The 18,041-nt window shown below is 44.7% G+C and overlaps 1 protein-coding gene across 3 annotated transcripts in view; it reads left to right on the top strand.

The window, feature by feature from the left end:
* The window catches only part of HYOU1 (hypoxia up-regulated 1), a 28,368-nt gene extending 12,680 nt beyond the window's left edge, over nucleotides 1–15,688 (top strand). For all 3 annotated transcript variants that reach the window (XM_084611709.1, XM_084611711.1, XM_084611710.1), the window contains exons 11-25: nucleotides 840–922; nucleotides 1,023–1,155; nucleotides 1,542–1,729; nucleotides 2,604–2,742; nucleotides 2,871–2,931; nucleotides 4,887–4,969; nucleotides 5,588–5,776; nucleotides 6,888–7,084; nucleotides 8,244–8,331; nucleotides 8,907–9,029; nucleotides 9,437–9,570; nucleotides 10,129–10,213; nucleotides 10,688–10,940; nucleotides 12,002–12,085; nucleotides 13,310–15,688. In XM_084611709.1, coding sequence (XP_084467835.1) covers nucleotides 840–922; nucleotides 1,023–1,155; nucleotides 1,542–1,729; nucleotides 2,604–2,742; nucleotides 2,871–2,931; nucleotides 4,887–4,969; nucleotides 5,588–5,776; nucleotides 6,888–7,084; nucleotides 8,244–8,331; nucleotides 8,907–9,029; nucleotides 9,437–9,570; nucleotides 10,129–10,213; nucleotides 10,688–10,940; nucleotides 12,002–12,085; nucleotides 13,310–13,368 — 1,899 coding nt within the window. In that variant the 3' untranslated portion in view covers nucleotides 13,369–15,688. The remainder of the gene's footprint in view (nucleotides 1–839; nucleotides 923–1,022; nucleotides 1,156–1,541; nucleotides 1,730–2,603; nucleotides 2,743–2,870; nucleotides 2,932–4,886; nucleotides 4,970–5,587; nucleotides 5,777–6,887; nucleotides 7,085–8,243; nucleotides 8,332–8,906; nucleotides 9,030–9,436; nucleotides 9,571–10,128; nucleotides 10,214–10,687; nucleotides 10,941–12,001; nucleotides 12,086–13,309) is intronic.
* The last annotated feature ends 2,353 nt before the right edge of the window (nucleotides 15,689–18,041 follow it).

The raw sequence follows: 18,041 nt of genomic DNA, 5'->3' as shown, positions 1-18,041 counted from the left end.
CCAGAAGGGGATTGGACTGTTGAATGACATGGACAGAGGGCTGCGTCACAGAAGACTCTCTGAAGGAGTCCAGGGAAGAGACAGGTTGGGCATGGTCCACAAGGCTGAGAAATTTGAGGGGGTTGAGGGCATGCACTTACACCATGTCACAGGTTTCCGTGATTGCCATGTGGACTGGTTGCCTATGAGCTAGGGATTCAGATCAGGGTTTTACTGACTATTAAAAAGCCCTTAATTTTGAGGACTTCAGAATCTGTCTCCCCCACATCTCTTGGAGGCATCTGAGGTTGGCTTAACTTTCACCATAGATCAGGAATCTCATCTCTGGATGTCTCTCCAGAGGGCACATGCCTGACTGGTTATGGCCAGATGTGACCATCTTCAGAGAGACATTTCATTTCATTTGTTTGATGCTTAGCTTCTAAGGTGGCAGGTGCCTTAGCCTCTTTGCTTCAGCACTTTTCATGGCTGTGGTTTCTATCTCCTCTTCTCTGGACCACTGTTTCAATAACTGGCTCCTCTGGTATGGAGCCTGATCTGGGTTTGATTTTTGTTAAATAAAGTGTGGCGTCCCAGATGCTGGAGACAGCTGCTCTGTAAATCACTCATGTCTGTTGGGCCTGATCTTGAAGTACTCACTCAGGCACAACTACTTTGGGAATTTACTGAAATAAGGACTTAAGATTTTTGGACCCCAGTCTTGTGTTGGAGAGCAGGGTTGGTAGTGGACTCCTTGCAGAGCACTAAACAGTGGATGGTGGGGGGATACTGAAGCAGTGAACTTGGCTTTTCCAAAAATACATTCTCAAGGCAGAACCTGATTGTCTGTGAACTCCTAGGATGAAATTGACCAGGTGATTCTAGTGGGAGGTGCCACCCGAGTCCCCAAAGTGCAGGAGATTTTGCTGAAAGCTGTGGGCAAGTAAGTAAATGAGGCCTCTCTGCCACGTGCCTTTTCTCAACAACCTTGTGTTTGTACTAGTGATAGAGAAGCTTGCATATCCCTCCCCCTTGCTTTGCAGAGATGAACTGGGGAAGAACATCAATGCAGACGAGGCTGCTGCTATGGGTGCAGTCTACCAGGCGGCTGCTCTGAGCAAAGCCTTTAAGGTCAAGCCCTTCATTGTTCGGGATGCAGCTATCTTCCCCATCCAGGTGAGCTTCCCCTGTTGTCTCTTTTCGGGGAGGAGGGTATAGTGTGGGGTGGCATTGGGAGAAGTGATTATAAATAAACAATGGGACCTTGAGGCACTGGAATGGCATTAGGGAAACCTACAGGTTTTAGTGCTGAAGGGGAAATGGTGCTCAGTCTGGAATCGTATGTGGAGCCACTGGAAGGAATGATGCTAAAGTATTCACCCTGGGTGCATTGGGCAAGTCTCTCACTTCTTTATCTGGTAGCATGGGGTAATGCTTACAGTCCCCATAAGGTGGGTAAAGATTGTCTACCAAGTGCTTTGGAATCCAGTGATCAAAGATACAAGGTAGGGCAAAATCTTCCTGTTAGTGTCTGATTGTCTGCCTTTGCTCACATGATGCAGGTGGAGTTCACCCGCGAAGTTGAGGAGGAGGATAAATCCAAGAGCTTGAAGCACAACAAGCGAATTTTGTTCCAGCGCATGGCACCATATCCACAGCGCAAGGTCATCACCTTCAACCGCTACACAGATGACTTTGAATTCTATGTCAACTACGGAGACTTGGCTTTCCTGAGCCAGGATGACCTGCGGTGAGTGGTGATAGGCATTTGCACAGACTTGCCTCCAGGCTGATAGGTGCTTCGCTGGAGAAGTTTGCATGCAGATGGATGGCCAAAGATGCACAATTTCAGAATCTTTGCTGCAATCCTTATATAATTGAGAAAGCCAAGTAGTTATCTAACATCGCAGTAGTGAGAAGTTTCCTCTCCGCTCTAACTGGTCCCTAGCTGGCATTTTCACTAGAAGGGCCAAGGGTTAAAGGACCTGTTGCTACTGCGGTAGTACTGTGGAGACTCAACTCCCCTCTCATTCTAGAGCTAGTACTTCCAGGTCAGGCCTATTGGGGGAGGGCAGTATGGGGAAAGCTCACACTTCCACTGCCTCAGGGCTGCTTGTTCTGTGGACGGATGATTCTAGTCCCCAAGACAGTTCTGACACCTTTTGCCAGCACTAACTTCTCTTTTGTATGTGTGCAGACTCCCTCTCTGGCTATCCCAGCTCTGGTTCTTGGGCTCACTTGTTGAGTCTGTGACCTTCCCATCAGAAACAACTGATTACCATAGGGCATTGGTGTGAAGAAGTACCCTGCTTTCTGTTGCCTGTTCAGACACTTTGCCAGTGAGTGGCATTGGAACGGTTGCAATATGGCAGATGGGGTGGGGGGGTCCCAATTTGTGTGTGTAACTGACGCTAAGTGTGTGAACCAATATGAATGACACCAGAAATGGCAGCCTGTTCAGTGTCTGGAATTTGGCTGAAGCTCCAAAGTGGGGCAGAGCTGGGAGTATATTGGGGACAATGCTGAAGTAAAGTTGGGGAAGAGGGATGGCTGCCCACTTTGCAGTTTAGGCTTCTTTGGTTGGTGTCTGTTCATTCTCTCAATCTTGCCTTGGTTCCCCCCAGAGCCTTTGGGTCCTTGAATCTCACCATTGTGAGGCTGAGAGGAGTTGGGGATAGTTTCAGGAAGCACTCAGATTATGAGTCCAAAGGCATCAAAGCTCACTTCAATATGGATGAGAGTGGAGTGCTTAGCCTTGACCGGGTAAGTGCCAGCCAGCTAGTGCCATCTATGTTCTCCTCCCTTCCTTGTGCAGTCTCCCTATCCTATCTCTACAGGTGCTGCTAAGAGACCTTTTTTTAAATATATTCTCTCATTGTGTCTACTTCCAGGTGGAGTCTGTATTTGAAACTGTAGTGGAGGACAAACCAGAGGAGGAGTCAACATTAACAAGTAAATACACTGTACTGTTCACGTTTTGTATTCAGACCAGCTGTTGCTTTGAAATCATCATAACTCCGACAGTTAACTGCACCACATTTCCCTGAAAGAGACAGGTCTGGCATCTGGGGACAAGTGACCAATTAAGTGAAGTACTCTGACGCTCCCCACAGGTACCCAGGGTTGTGAGGCACTTCACAATTACTTGCCCTTAGTGTGAAGCAGTCTTATCTATGCATGTTGTAACTCAGCTTCCTGAAACCAACAGCCTCTGGCAACACAAGCACTATAGGCACCACCCGCCCCCCACCCGCCCCCCAAGTCCTCAGAGCATTTCCTGTGGTGCCCAGCCGTTAACCATTGGCTGCTCACAGAAATTATCTGGTTTGCTATCTCTAAGGGAACAAAATAAACACAGCCCGAGTGTTACAACTTGGGATCAGGTGCTTCGTAACACCATAGCACAGAGATATATTTATAATGAAAACAATCATAAGTTGTTGAAAACTGAGATTGAAGAAGTAGCAAGAATAATAATGGAAACAGAAATGTTTCCATGTAAAACAAAAAGTATAACACGCTTGGTAGAACCTAAACTTAACTTACTTACTTAATTAAGTTCCTCATCCCTCAACGTCTCTAGCCAACCTGGCTGAGATTCCTCTATAATGAATGCAAAAAGCATTGTTTTTGCTTCCTCGCTGAGGGATAATGGGATCCTTTTCCTTATATCACACCAAAAATCCATTGTTTGTCCCCTGAGTCAGGATTACCCCGGGGCTTACTCCCTGGTGTGCTGACTTCATATCTCATGTTGATTTCATATGCAAATAGACCTTCTGTTGTGTTGGCTCACAGTGTTTAATGTACATGTGAACTGAGGCAGACAGGTGAATAGACTCCTTTTTGTCTGTCAAAAACCTGTCTGTCAAACTTACTTTGATTCAGACTTAAAATGTGTATTTTCAAGCCTATATGCGCATAACTCCTTACATAGCTACAGTGCATATGTTTTGCAATTTTATATAACTGACCAGTGAGATCCTGGTTTTCATTTAAGATCTTACATGACGTTCTTTATAGATAAATACTACAAAAGTAGTATGCTAGGTGTGTAGTGAGGTTGACAGGCCTGATGGGATTTGTTAAAGAACAGTGAATTCTTTTGGCACTGAGGAATCCTTAGGGTCGCAAGTACCTGCCTATTATGTTAGCAGATCCAAAATAACTTAATGGCCCTGAGCATGTGCTTCTAGGTGAGGGGGCAAGTCTCCCTGAAAGCGTCATGCACGCTCCTAAGGTGCCCATCAGTACAACATCTGGGTATGCACCACATGCATGAGTAATACAAGGAGCTGCATTTTCACCTTCCTCAGTGAAGGGGTGTATTTAGAAGGAAACAAATCCCTTTACTTTTGTCTTGAGGGCAGCAGTGGAAGTCTTGCACATCTGGTGCTTCGCACTCTCCCTCCTCGTTGGTTGGGCCGTGATGCCACTGACTGGAAGCTTTCCATTGTCCTGCTTTGAGGGCAAGTGCAGAGACTTATAGCTGGTGTGTAGGAAGGAGGGATGAGAGTGCATATGGGTGGAGGTTTCCTAGGGAAGTGAACAGTGGAAAACTCTATCACCGTTTGGAGAGGCAGATTCCAGGTTATGCTTTTGCAGAGATGAGGGCCCAGTAGTTTGTATACAGGAGGATGTGCAGGGAGGGAAAGAGCTAGCAATGGTAGTGCAAGAGTTTTTACAGCAAATATTGTCAGGATCCCAGGCTGCCCATGGATTACTGTTGGACCTTGGAGAGGCACTTATACAGAATTCATGATTTTAAAGTCAAGAAAATTGAGTTACCAAACCCCTGACTGATGCATGTCACTCCCTCCTGCTGTTGCTGTTCTTCCTCCTCCTCTCACACTGTCCTCCAGACTGCTTCAAAGACTGACATTTTGAGTTATTTTTTTCTCCTGCAGAACTTGGAAACACAATCTCTAGCCTGTTTGGAGGAGGAGGTCCTACACTGGAAACGGGAGAGAACCTGACAGAGACTGTTCAGGTGAGGTGCTGGCTTTGATGGGAAGATGGGACTCCGACTGGATGCAGTCCTGGCTGCAAAATAGAGGAGGCAGTAATTAAACACAAACAAAATCAGGGTGACCAGCAGGACACCAAGATTAAAAACTACACATTGTAGAAGTTTGTACATGTCTCAAAGTCTAATGCTGCGTTAAAAATAAACATACAGGCCTTCTGGTGGCAGTCACTTGGGCAAATGCTGCCAAGGCTGCTTCCCTGATGAAGTCTCTTTCTCTGTCATTCCGGTCTCCTTTCTGGATCCTCTCTGGGTAGTGCTGTGTAGGCTACACTCTCCTGCATCTCATCGTTATAGGCTCTTGGCAGGTTCTCCTGCTACACAGAACACTTGGCCCTGGCTGCTCCTGTGTTGCCAATAGGAGTCTGTTTTCTTTCCCAGGAATAGAAAAGGGTTGTGGTTCCAAGGTGATATAGTGACTTTCTTAAAGTCATCACTGGCCTGCCCACTCCCTGTTCTTCTCTTGTAGCCTTTGTGCCATGTTGAATGCCAAGCTTCCGGTATGAGCCTGCCCTGTCTGTGTGACACATCTGCATGGGATTTCCATTAAAAAACTGTGGCACTTTCCTCCCTGCTGCCCAGGAGGAAGAGGAGAGCCAGGCAGAAACAGGAAAAGAACAGGGGGAGAAACCAGACCAGAAGGAGGGAGAAGGGACAGTGAGCGAGGAGCAAGGGGAAGAGAAGCAGCAGCCATCTTCAATGCAGGATAAAGCAGAAGCTGTCCCTCCAGAAGCAGAGAGACAGGAGGAAGGAGAAAAAACAGCATCTCAGGTGAGCAGCTGACTCTGCAAAGGGAGACTGCCTAAAATGGTGACATTATGTGCTGTTGTACCTCAGGACTGGGATCTAACTGGAAATAATAGGGGAGGGTGTGAGAGATTCTACCCCATGTGTGCAGGCTGAGCACCACAGCTTTGTTCCTGCTCACTATCTCTGAAAATAAACCCTTAACCGACAAGCCACTGAAATAAATCCTTGCTCCTTAGGGGCAGAAGTGGGGAGTGACCTTCACTCAGGGTCTGAAGCTGAGTGTTGGGAGACCCCTTGCCAAAGTTCACTTGAGTTGTTGGAGTTTTCCCTGCAGAGAACCCTTTCCCTTGACATTTGCCTCATCCTCAGAAGGATGTGTTCAGTATTGCTTCCCGTTGCCCTTCGGATTTATACCAATCCACTCTCTCCTTCCAAGGCCACTTTACATTTGATCCTTATCTTGCTGTGTTGTACCTACAGTGCCATTCTGAGCTGGTAAGTGCAAAGCTGTTGTGTGTGAAAGTCTATGAGAGGCAGTCATGCACTGTTCTGAATAAAAATATGGCCTGCTGTTTGGAGCTCGGGACTGGGAGCTGAGACTTCTGGGTCTAGTCTGAAATCCCCATGTAATCTTGGGCATTTGGTTCATTTTTGTTCCTTGGCTTCCCTGTCTGGGAAGCACTAAGGCCCTGCCTTAACAGTGAAAAAAGGTACGTTGAAGGGTTTTTTTTGTTTGTTTTTTTGTTTTTTTTTTAATTCCTTAACTACTTGGAAGTAAAATCCTAGAAAAGACAGGACAGTTTGTAATTCTCACACAAGCAAGCAGGTAGAGTTAAAGACAAAGGAGAAGCCTTGTCTCCTCTAGGATTTTAGCACTATTTAACTAACTTGAGTTAAGAATATACCTTTTTCACAGTGGAAACAAGGCCTCTCGGCCTGTGAAGCATTAAGGCACTGCAGATGTGCAAATCTATTTTTATAGATGTAGAACACTAGCCTATTTACTTAACCCTGGGAGCTCAAATCTCCCTTATCGTGTTCTTGTGTGCCACTCTTCAAAATATTTGTTGCAAGTGAAATGGTACTGCAAATTGGTCTTTTTATTTATCCTGGAGTTCCTTCTCTGACACAGGATCCCAAAGAAAAGGAAGAATCCGGGAAAGAGGAAGAAATGTCCAAAAGTCCTGGTGACAGCACAGCCACCAAAGTGGAAGAGAAAAAACCCAAAGCTTCCAAGAAGCAGAAACTTGTGGACGAGATCAGTGTGGAGTTAGGTGTCAGTGATGTGCTTGACCTGCTGGAGGAGGAGTTGAAGAGCTCAGTGAAGAAGTAAGTTTGAGAAGAGCATGCTGAAGTGAAGGGAGTAGGCTATGGGAGCAGACTGGGCTGAGGCACAGGGACCAGAGTGAGCAACAGATTCTAAGGTGCATGTCTTATTGAGTTCAGGTCATGCTCAGATGACACTACCTTCTCCCACTCCCAGAATGAATCTGACTGTAGTAAACATTGCAAGACTTTGCTCACCCCCACTGCCTCTATTGACCCTTCTCTTGTCACCATCCTTCTTTCAGCAGCCCCTTCAAACAAACTAGGGGTAAATGTCCCAAAAGGTGGCAAGGCCAGAAACTCTGAATGGCAAAGGGAGGAACTGGGATGAATGTGCACAAGAAAAGGGTCAGTTCTGAGACTAGAAAATGACAAGAGCTGGAAGCGGAGGCAGCGCTGGCTCTGTGTGTGTGTGGACAGAAGGTTAGATCTGCAGTGAGTGGCTGGGAATCCCAGATGGTCTCTCTATGCCCAGTGAGGTTGGAGGGAAGCTCAGCCTGACGAGTTAACATTGCTGTAGCCAATAATTTTAATCTTTTCCATCTTCGACTCTGGTCCTGTGAGCTCCCTATGGAGTGGCACCCTAACTGCGTGAGACATTACTTAAAGATCTGTCCCTGTTGCATTTGTAACCATGCTAGTGATGACAGTGTTTACATGGTCCCCTCTCCTCCACAGTATGGACAGGGGTTCTTCCCCCACCCCCTTTGGTGATCATAGTAGCCAAGCCATGCTATCAGTGCCCAATGAGTCTAACACAGCTCTTGGGTAGGAGGAGAATGAACAGTGTTCGGAGCGGTACTATAACTGTTATCGTCTCTCTTGTCATAGTGCAGATGGACTTTTAGGGGAGGCCTTTGGTTTAAAGGGGGTTAGGGAGAAAGTTTTAGCCAGTCAGTACTCGAGGAGAAACATCCTGAGCACTGTGAATCTGAACGCTGAAACTGGGAGAGAACTCCTGACTTCCCACCTTTTGGATTTGACCCTAAGACATCTAAGTGTATCCTGTAACTGGCGTGGCCTGGGTGCTGATGGGTTAGTTAATGGTGTCTGAGTGACAGGTACTGCTGCCTACACAGATCCCTGTCTGCAAAGAGAACATCACCCGCTCTTACAGGTGCTGATGATATTTTTACTTATTTCTGGCCTCCTTGCACTTTAGACTTCAGGATCTGACAGTCAGAGACTTAGAGAAGCAGGAGAGGGAAAAGTCAGCCAATAGCCTGGAGGCATTCATCTTTGAGACCAAGGTAAGAGCGGTGAAAAGGGTTGAAAGCTCCTGAAAAGCAGGAGGGAGATGTTGTATACTGGCAGGGCTGAGCTGGCTGCCGAGGGTTGTATCTGTTTCAAGCTGGGGAGCGGTTGCTTTGAGGAGTTCATCTGTTGTCATTTTGAGTGTTCCCTGTCCCACATGGCATAGGGAGGCTTCAAGACAAGTGGGACCAGATTAGGGTTTAGGCAGCATACCAAGTCAAATCTCTACCTGCATAAAAGCTTTGTATATGCTATCCCCTCCTCTGCATGTCTCAGCATCCCCACGCTCTAGCTGGGAAGAAACACCAATTGGTGAGGGCAAGAGGAAAGCTCTTATCCTACATGTGAGGACTTGTGCAGCTTTCCTGTCCCACTCTCAGCTGATTGAAGGAGCAAGAGGACAAATCTGGGGGTTGAACTTCCACTCAGTAGCATGGAGGAGCCCAGGAGTCGTGCAGTTGGTTGCAGTTGCATTCTGTCGGGGGAGGGGGGAATTTGAGACAGATTCCTTTGCTGTTTGTGCCTTCTCATTAATCAGCAGATAAGCTGAAGTGACCTTTACTCCTCTCAGGACAAGCTTTACCAGGAGGAATATCAGTTTGTCTCAACAGAGGAGCAGAGAGAGGAAATCTCAAGAAAGCTGAGCGAAGCCTCCAACTGGATGGAGGAGGAGGGCTATAGAGCCACGACCAAGGTACTACTGCATGGAAATAGGGTGTCAGTTTGCACTGAATTGCCAATAGGTGGCAAATTGACCTAGGCTTCCTTGGTTGCTTTGATTCACTTTGGCCCTTTTGAATGCTCTGGCACTTGGAAACCCTCTTGTTAAGTTGCCCAGGACTGAATTGCACAAGAACTAGCTCTTCCCATCTGTTGCTCAACCTCTTGGAGCACATAAAGCAGTTAACTTCCCATTCTGTATACACTGTGTCTAGTGCCGCAACTCCTGTTCGCACACGAGATTTGTGCATCTGATGGGGACAGCAGGCAAAACTCCTGCAGCTCAAGCTTCTGGGATTCACAATATTTCTGGAATTAAAAGTTTGGAGCAGTTTTAGATATCTGATCAATTCAATCCTGTCTGTTTTCTCCCACTTTCAGGAACTGAAAGAGAAGCTCTCGGAGCTGAAGAAACTCTGCAGGAGCCTTTTCTTCCGTGTGGAAGAAAGAAGGAAATGGCCAGACCGCCTGAATGCCCTCGAAAATCTGCTCAATCACTCCAGCATCTTCCTCAAGTAAGAGTGAGACCCTGAGGAGAAGATTTGAAGTTGTGGGTGGTGGAAAAGTGTTGCATGTGTTTGACCCACTAATTAAAATGGAATCTGGTCTGCTAGCATGTGAAGCTAGTATGTGGCGGCTCCTAGAGCATTTTAGGGAATGTGTTAATAGAAACACTCAAAGCCCATAAATTACTCTTCAGAACAAAGAGTATGACATCCCATGTATACTGCAAAGCGCACCCATTTTCAGGAGGGTCAGGACTGCTCCCCCACCCCGCCCACACACACACAACCCTGGGCTTCCTCCTTCCTCGCAAACCCACTCGTGGGCCAATCCCATGGTAAATCACTAAATGTGATTGAGGGTTTTATATTCCATTCCCAATCACCTGAAATACCCTGGTCTTCTAGCATTCACTTTCCTTGAACAGAAGTTACATGTATGTGTGAAAAGCAGTAAGGTCCAAAAACATGAGTCAGTTTGTGCAATGACTTATAGAAATTTCAAATGCCATTGATGCAGATGTTAACCCTGAACAACAATTGGAGCAAAAATAAATTTTTATCTTTCAGGGGAGCACGAATGCTTCCAGAGGCCGATCAGATATTCACAGAGGTGGAACTGAGTACCCTAGAGAAAGCAATCAATGAAACTGTGGTAAGTGAAGGGGCTGCGGAGCCAATTCAGGATGTGGTGTTGGATAATGTGATCAATGCCACAGCTAATGCGTTTACTTTCACTTAGGGATAGGGAGCAGAGGATGTACATCCTCTCCACGCATTAGGAAAACCTTTCTCTATTTTAATACTCCCTACTACCAAACTCGATTGCATATTGCTTTGGGAAGACATAGCAACTGGAGATACAGATGGTTCATGTGCAATATGGGAGGGCTAGTGCCTTCCCAGTAATTAGGATTTGTATGGTTTTAAGAGCAGCCACTGGCACTCTTGTTCTCTGGTCTTGTGGAGCTAAGGCTGGAGGATGTGGGCATGGAAGCCTTGTTGACCACAGGCAATTGGAATGCCCAGGTGCTGTGTCTGGGATTGTGTATTTAAAAACAGTAACTCATGTAACCAAAAAATAGCAGCATATTCATGGGGAGAGATTGACCCTGGGATTTCCTTGCAGATTTGGAAAAATGAGACACTGGCAGAACAGAATAAACTTCCTCCCACTGAGAAGCCCACCCTGCTGTCCAAGGACATAGAGCTGAAGATAGCAGCCCTGGACAGGGAGGTGCAGTATCTACTGAACAAGGCTAAGTTTGCAAAACCCAGACCCAAGAAGGAAAAGAACACCACAAAAACTGATTCAGGCAAGAATGCCACAGCTCCCCCTGACAGCGAGAAGGTTATCCCTCCCAAGGAGGAGAAAGGAGAAGGTAAGGCACACTCAGCACAGGCAGGTGCTCCTATGAGCATCTGATACTATTGAACCACCAGGTGTAATGTTCTCTCAAAGCTGTCTGCACTGAGCAAAAGGAGATTGTAATGACAGAAATCTTTGATAAAAGTGGAAAAGCTGCTGATCCTCCTAATCAGGAATTACTGGACACAAAGCTTGGTGAAATATAGCATGCTCCAAGTGCTACTTCTGTCTTCTTTCATTGACATTTGTTTGAGAAGGTGTCCAGGTTTTCTAAAGTTCATGGGACGGAAAGCATCTGCCATTGTGGCTTATGTAGAGACTGGAGAGGAGACCACCCTCAGCACCAGTTTAGTCTCTGCTACCCACTGTGAGGCACAGCCTTCTAAGAGATGACACCTTGCTCTGCATACCTGCTGATTGTCTCTGCTTCCTGAGTGATAGCCAGCTGATTTCAGAGATTTCCTAGGTCACATCATTAGGGACACTAGGATTTACAGCTCTCCTAGCTCTCAAGATAGATGAGTTCTTGAGTGCCCGGTCCCTTTATAAAGATCAAACCACTCTCTGTGGACAAAGCTCCCCTATGGTAGCCCTGGTTCCTTTAGCAGGATATCTTAGTCAGGCCCCAGCCCGTGGGATGGCCTTCCTGCACAACTCCCAGGCCTCAGCCTGGGGCTCATCTTCTTCCAGTGGCCGTTGGCAAGCTCAGCACCAATACCACTCCCCTCCCCACACTATTCTGACTGCTCCAGAGTTGCCCCTGGTTGCTCTTGATCCCTGCTGGACTCTTCCATTATTGCTTGCTGCCTGATGCTTCCTCTGCTTGCTGGGGTACTTATGTTTTCTCAAAGTGCTTCTATTGACCATCCCTTTGGCTTTCCCAGGATCAATGATGAGAAATCAGTAATCTTCTAGTGATGGGCTGCAATTGGTTCACTTACAATCCACATTGGCAATTTTTTTTCCTGTCCAGTGTCATCTCTACATTTGATCTTGTATACCAGAGCTAGAGGAGGTGTTGGACTTGACATACTTGTATGACCACTTGTTGCACATCTCTCCCCCATAATACAGATAAACCTGAAGATGTCAGTCCAGTCAGGGAACCTCCCATAGTCGAGGAAGCAACACTAGGTGATCAGTCTGGACCAGACACAGGTAGGGATTAATTTGTGTAAGAAAATGGAACTCAGTGACTGTGGATGTCTGTAGCCCACTGTTTGCAAATCTCTTAATTTCTGTTGCCCTGCAAATGAACCACAGGGTGAGAAGGAGCCTCTGGCTGCTGAGAAGGTGTCAGTGTTTCAAACTTTACAACTGAGAGGGCCAGCTACAGAAAAATGTGTGGGATGGAATGGTAGCTGTGGCCCCAATAACACTAATGCCAGAACTGAGGAAGGGGAACTGGTTGTAACCCTGTTCACTTGCAGTATAGACCCACCAAAGGGGTCACTAACTGATTTAAAACCCCGAACTCTCGTCTTAGGGCTATTATGAAGACATGGTTACATCTGCTTTAGTACTCTTGGCGTGTTCCAGCCACTCTTGGAAATGGGACATTTGCTTGATTTGATGTCGCAATGATGTTCCTGTGCAGTGAGGCTGAAGGACGCTATTGTACCTAACTAGGGGACTATTATAGCTGTAGTGGGTCCCTGGAAAGATCAAAACCAAACTTCTACAGCCTAACCAATTGAAATGTTCTCTTGACAGCTTTTACATTCTAGTGGAAAGTTATAGGGGACTTTTAAAGCAATCGTTCCCTGCAGCATTTGGAAGTCAAACACTGCAGTCCTGTGCTAGTGTGCGAGAACCTGCAAGTGACGATAAACAAGGAAACTAATATGTTTCATTATCCAAACTGAATTAAATGTATACTTTAAGCAAATAGTATAGAGCGTAAAAAGTAAATTAAACTCTTAGTAATTGTTTAGCTCGAATAATCAAGGGTTTGTCAGTAACATGGGCAAGAAACGTATTTTCCAAAAGCAACTTTTAACCTGACAGTGTGACTCTAAATAATATCCATGTGGCAAGATATTTGGCCGTGCTGGTTTATCCCCCTCTCCTTAAGAAGGTCTCCTTTTTAACTCCCACAGCATGGGTGAATCTCTACCTCACCTTGGTATGTCTGCAACTGGCTATTTTTGTTCCTGTCCTCACCAGGGCCACCACCTATCAGATAGAATTTCTGGGCTACTCAAGGGCCTGATTCTGCAAACACTTCCACAACTCTCCAATCCCCTGTTGTCTGAGAAGTGTGTTGAAGTAGTTGAATATTTGTATTATAGTAGCATGCAAAAACCACATTGTACAGCATGCCTATCACTTTATAATCGTATTTATAATTTCACTTTATTTTTGTTTCTGTTTATTACATAGAACCTGAGAGTGAGAAGCCAGATGCTAGAGAAGAGAGCAGGACGAACGATGAGTTATAACATCCCTTGAAATTTCTTCTAGCATCACATCTATTTATTTAACAGGTTTTTTTATAATGGACCCATTTAGTTTCATGTTAAATGGAACATGACAAACAGGCTGACAACAAAATGCAATAGAGATGTACATTTTTTTTTTTTCCTCCTGGGAATTTCACTGTTAATTTTAGTGAGTTATTTTTGTCTTTTCATGTGTTTAAAGATGCCATGTGCTCACTGAAGACTCTGAGTTCCAGTACAGTCCAATTGAAGTCACCAGAAGTGACTTTTTTGTAGATTGAAAGAGTACCCAAAAAAAAGGCCCATAAGATTTAGGAAGTAATTTGGCACGAACACTCTGGAGCCGTGCCTCATCTAGTGAGGATGAAGGTGTTACAGTATCCCAGAAACATGTCACGGAGTTGTTTGCGAGAGGTACTGAATTAAGGAAACAGGATGCTGTGGCCAACAGGAAATACATTCTCATTTTGATGCATGGGGAAGTGAAATGGAATTTGGTGGGGAGGGATGCTCCATGCCTTAGGGTGAGGATTTCTGTTCATTTTTCATTAGACTAGGGCTGCTAAAGCCATCTATTTGCCCTTAGTTCTGTCAGGCAGAATTTAACATCAGGGAATAGGGACCTAAACTTTGGTTCAAAGTTTAAATATAAAATAAAAGGACCATAAATTGGTATTTGGGACACGAAAGAGATGCAAGGAGAGTATTTGATGGTGAATCTCTGACTGCAACCAGAACAGCACATGGGAATAGGTTTTAGATGAGGAGGCACAGAATGATGAAAACTGGAAAATATATTCTTGGTAACCTCCTCCCCCAGTGTCTTGTGAAATCAGACTGGCTTTGTTGTGAAACCTCATCCTCAGTGATGGTCTCATATCTTTTTTTGAAAACATTCATGCTGCTAAAACACACCAGTGAGATCCTGACCTACTTCATATGCAAACCTTTGTGAATGTGCATCTGACATTGGTTTCCATGGGCCTATTCAACCAAAATAAAAAATACTCTTCCTGACAATCTCTTTAAAATGCTTTTGTCTGTTTTGGAAGGTGGCTTTGGGAATTCCTTAAACTTTCTCTGACTTTTTTACATTACAGTTCAGAGCTCTAGTCCCTCCCAGCAGCTATATGTTTTTGAAAATCACTGTGCTATCAGTGAATCGTCAGGGCGCCTTTCTCAGTAATGCTGCCTTTCCAAGCCCAAACAGAACTTCCATTAACCATGCAGATTTATGGATTCTTAGTGTAGCTTTTCATCTTTTATGGTGCAATCTTGCACTCAGGAGCAGATAAGCCGAGGAAACACATTGTCTCAAGGGTTTTGCACCCCACTACTGATATTGCAAATCAGCTTGAACAGGCTTCCTCCTGAGTCTTGTCTTACGCATCTAGACAGCAGGAAGTACAGATACCTGTACCTTCCAATGCTCCCTGCCCAGGGCCACTCTCAGGCTGAACTCTGTTCTTATAAGTCCTTCTCCCAATCAACCAGGCTCCTCTCAAAAGCTAGGACCCACTTAACTTTTCTTATAGGAACTGCATCTTTCCCATCCTCCTACCTTAAACTGTCATACTTCTCTTCTACCCAGGAGAGGTCTCCCTGCCATCACCAATACCATCTTTCACAACATCTACACAGCAAGCTACTGTGTGGAAACAAAACTCCTCCAACTTCTTGGTGCACCAGAGAGAGAGAGAGAGAGCTCAGAAACTTCTCCATAACTGAGATCTGTGGAGTTCAGACACCACTAGGGGACAGCCTTTTAGCATATCCCTTCCATTTCTGATCATGCACTCTCTTGGCTCCCAGTAACGTGCTGCATTCAGTTCCATCTCATAACTTGGCTCCCCAAAAATGTCACTGCACGCAGGAGACTGCTGCAGTGGGAAGTTGAAATTAATTATATGTTGGTTAATAGCTCTTGAATACTAAAGTTTTCCTTTCAAAAAGCAGAAGAGCAATCATGCTGCAGTTGAATAGAAATAAGTGTACCTAGGGTGTGGTTATGGATGTTTGTGGCCCTTCTGTGGTCCTTGCACTGAAGTGAAGACATCAAATCTTCCTTTGGATGGAATCTCATCTCATCAAGCTGCATATATAATGACCTCTGCAGTCTGATCCTTGGTGACAGGCTTCTAGTCTCATCATTAATATGGGCCTGCAGTGGTGGTGGTAGGGAAGTATTGGGGATACTATTCTGAATTGCTGGAAGTCCATGTGTATTAGCATTGTCTGCAAATGTCTTCGGACAGTCTTTCACCCTGTGCCTGGAGTCAGCCCTTCATAACAGGGATGAATAAACCAACTGCTCTGGGTGCCCATTGCAATGTAATATTATTTTTAGCCTTGGCATTGCATTTCTCTGTTATTTCTCAACTGTTTACATTTGTGTGGGGATTGTCAAAAATGTGTCGTTTGTAAAGATGATAGCTGAGCTTTCTGCTTCTGCCATTGAGCTGTATAAAATGACAACAGACCTCCTATTTAATTTTTCAGAACAACTATGGCCCAAGAGTAGGTTAAATTCACCTTTTGGGAGCAGGGAGTGGAGCTGTGGTGGGATTTGCAGCGCATTTTACAAGTCGGTTATGATCAGCAGACTTGAGCTGCAGGATTCATAATGCTGTGCCTGCAGCAGTGTGTACTCACTCAGTGATCAGGGATAACAGCAGGATAGTTACAATGTAACAGGGCAGAAGAGTAATCTGATGGAAAGGTGCCTTTTGGGTGAAAAGATGACAGTATGGGCCACAGAAGGTCATGTTCTTCCCTCAGATACACGTTTGCCTGAGAAGAATGTGACCCTCAGTGGTACAACTTGTTTGCCCATCTTCTAACCCTGACTTTCTAAGAACAGTTAAACAGAAACATCAAGTGAAGTAAAAACTATGATGGATTCACATGCTCAATGCTGCAGTCCTTATGAAGTTAAATCTCCTGTGGGGTGACGCATGTATAGGCTGCAAGACCAGAAATCTTGTTTGGATGGGAGAAAAGACCGTTTAGAAAAATCTCTTTAATTAAAAATGGTTTAATCTCATCACCCTCTTCTTCCTCCGCTAGAATTGCATACACTGTAGACATGATTAGGGCACCAATTTTTTGCATGCTTGGTCTTGTCTTTGTTAAATTGTGTGTTGTATTGATTGAAACTTTTTTAGATGTGCAGAATTGAAAAGATTAAACACAAACAAGACATTTAGTTTTGCAAATCTCGGTGTTGACCAGAATGTGCATTCTACTGTGACGCTTGAAAAACCAGCCTGAATCAAATGCAATGTTTTAAGTCTTCAGCATTCCTGGAAACTTTTTTTTTTAAGGTGTTCCCCTCCTCAAATGTATGTGGGTTGGTGGCTGGTCTTAGCCCTGATTCCTCTCTTTTTGGGAGTGAAAATTAGGTCTCGTTTTCCACCTTCGCTGTTGTGAACTGCCTAAAACAGAACCAAGCCCAATCCAGGTGATATTTTGGGTTTATATCAAGTACTGATACACCATACCCCCATCTGTTCAAAGATTTTCAGTGCTGTGTATGTGTGGATTTTTTTTTCCTTTGCCACTTTGGTGGACACTCAGCCATAAAGTCCTAATTCTTTTTCCTTTTCATTAGCATTTCAGGTACTTGTCTGTACTGAAGTTTTGGTCAGTTTTATTTCCTCTTTTTTTTTAACATGAGAGGAAAAGGGCAAACTAATTCAGTTGAAATGTACTTGCTCCATTGTTAAGAAATTGTTTCAATAAAAGATTTTCTTTTCTACAATCTTTTTACATCTCTTAAGTTGAAAACAGTATGAACTCTGAGTATATCATTTGAATCCATATTGCCAATTGCTGTCTGTTGGGAATCTCTGAATCCATTCTGTTGCTGGCTAGCACTGTGTTTTATTTGCTACTGAACTTCTGTGCTCCAGCATGGTGTGCCATACTGCCAGAGTTGCAACCTTTTGGCTAAGACATGACTGGGTTCCACCATCTGTAGCTGCCAAAGGTCTCATAACACTTTTTTTTTTTTTTTTTGAGTTAGAATTTAATCCTGACCTCCGGTCAAATCCTAGCATGGGTGACTGATCTCCCTCTATTCTTTCTGCAATATCAGTTGGATACATTCTGTATGTGGTCCTAATTATATCTGATCAAGTGTAGCTGAAAGTGCTGTTAAGGATGAGTGACTCCTACCATACAAATCAGAGCATATGAGCTAGGGCTCTTGGATACTGTGATGAGAGGCACACTAGAATTTCATGGGTGCAGTGATAGTCCATTTAAACTATACTGCTTTTGGGATACAGGAGTCTGATGGCTGTCACCATTATAGCGTTAAAGGCTAGGATAGCTGTACTTAATTTAGTTAAGTGCAAAATCCTGTGTGGACACTTGGTTAGAAATCTAATTATTCTTTGAATTAAAATAAAACTGGATAAGAATTAGATTTAAACCTGTGTTCTATCCATTTAAGGGTGTTCACATAGGGTTTCACACGAGGTGAAATGAGTTTAAAAATCACAGTTTAAACTAGTGCTATTTTGCATATAAACAAAGCTTGATGCACGCATGCACACACACACCTGTTACCCAAATCTAATTTGATTCATAGGCTCATAGCCTCTACTAGCCTAAAACTGTTCAGAATATGGTGCACTGGGGCGTGATGTGACAAGTTAAACAGGTGCTTT

This window comes from Lepidochelys olivacea (genome assembly GCF_965140295.1).
Source record: "Lepidochelys olivacea isolate rLepOli2 genome assembly, chromosome: 22".
NCBI lineage: Eukaryota > Metazoa > Chordata > Testudines > Cheloniidae > Lepidochelys > Lepidochelys olivacea.
Note: the sequence above shows the minus strand (reverse complement) of the source record. Positions and strands in the feature narration are given on the sequence as shown.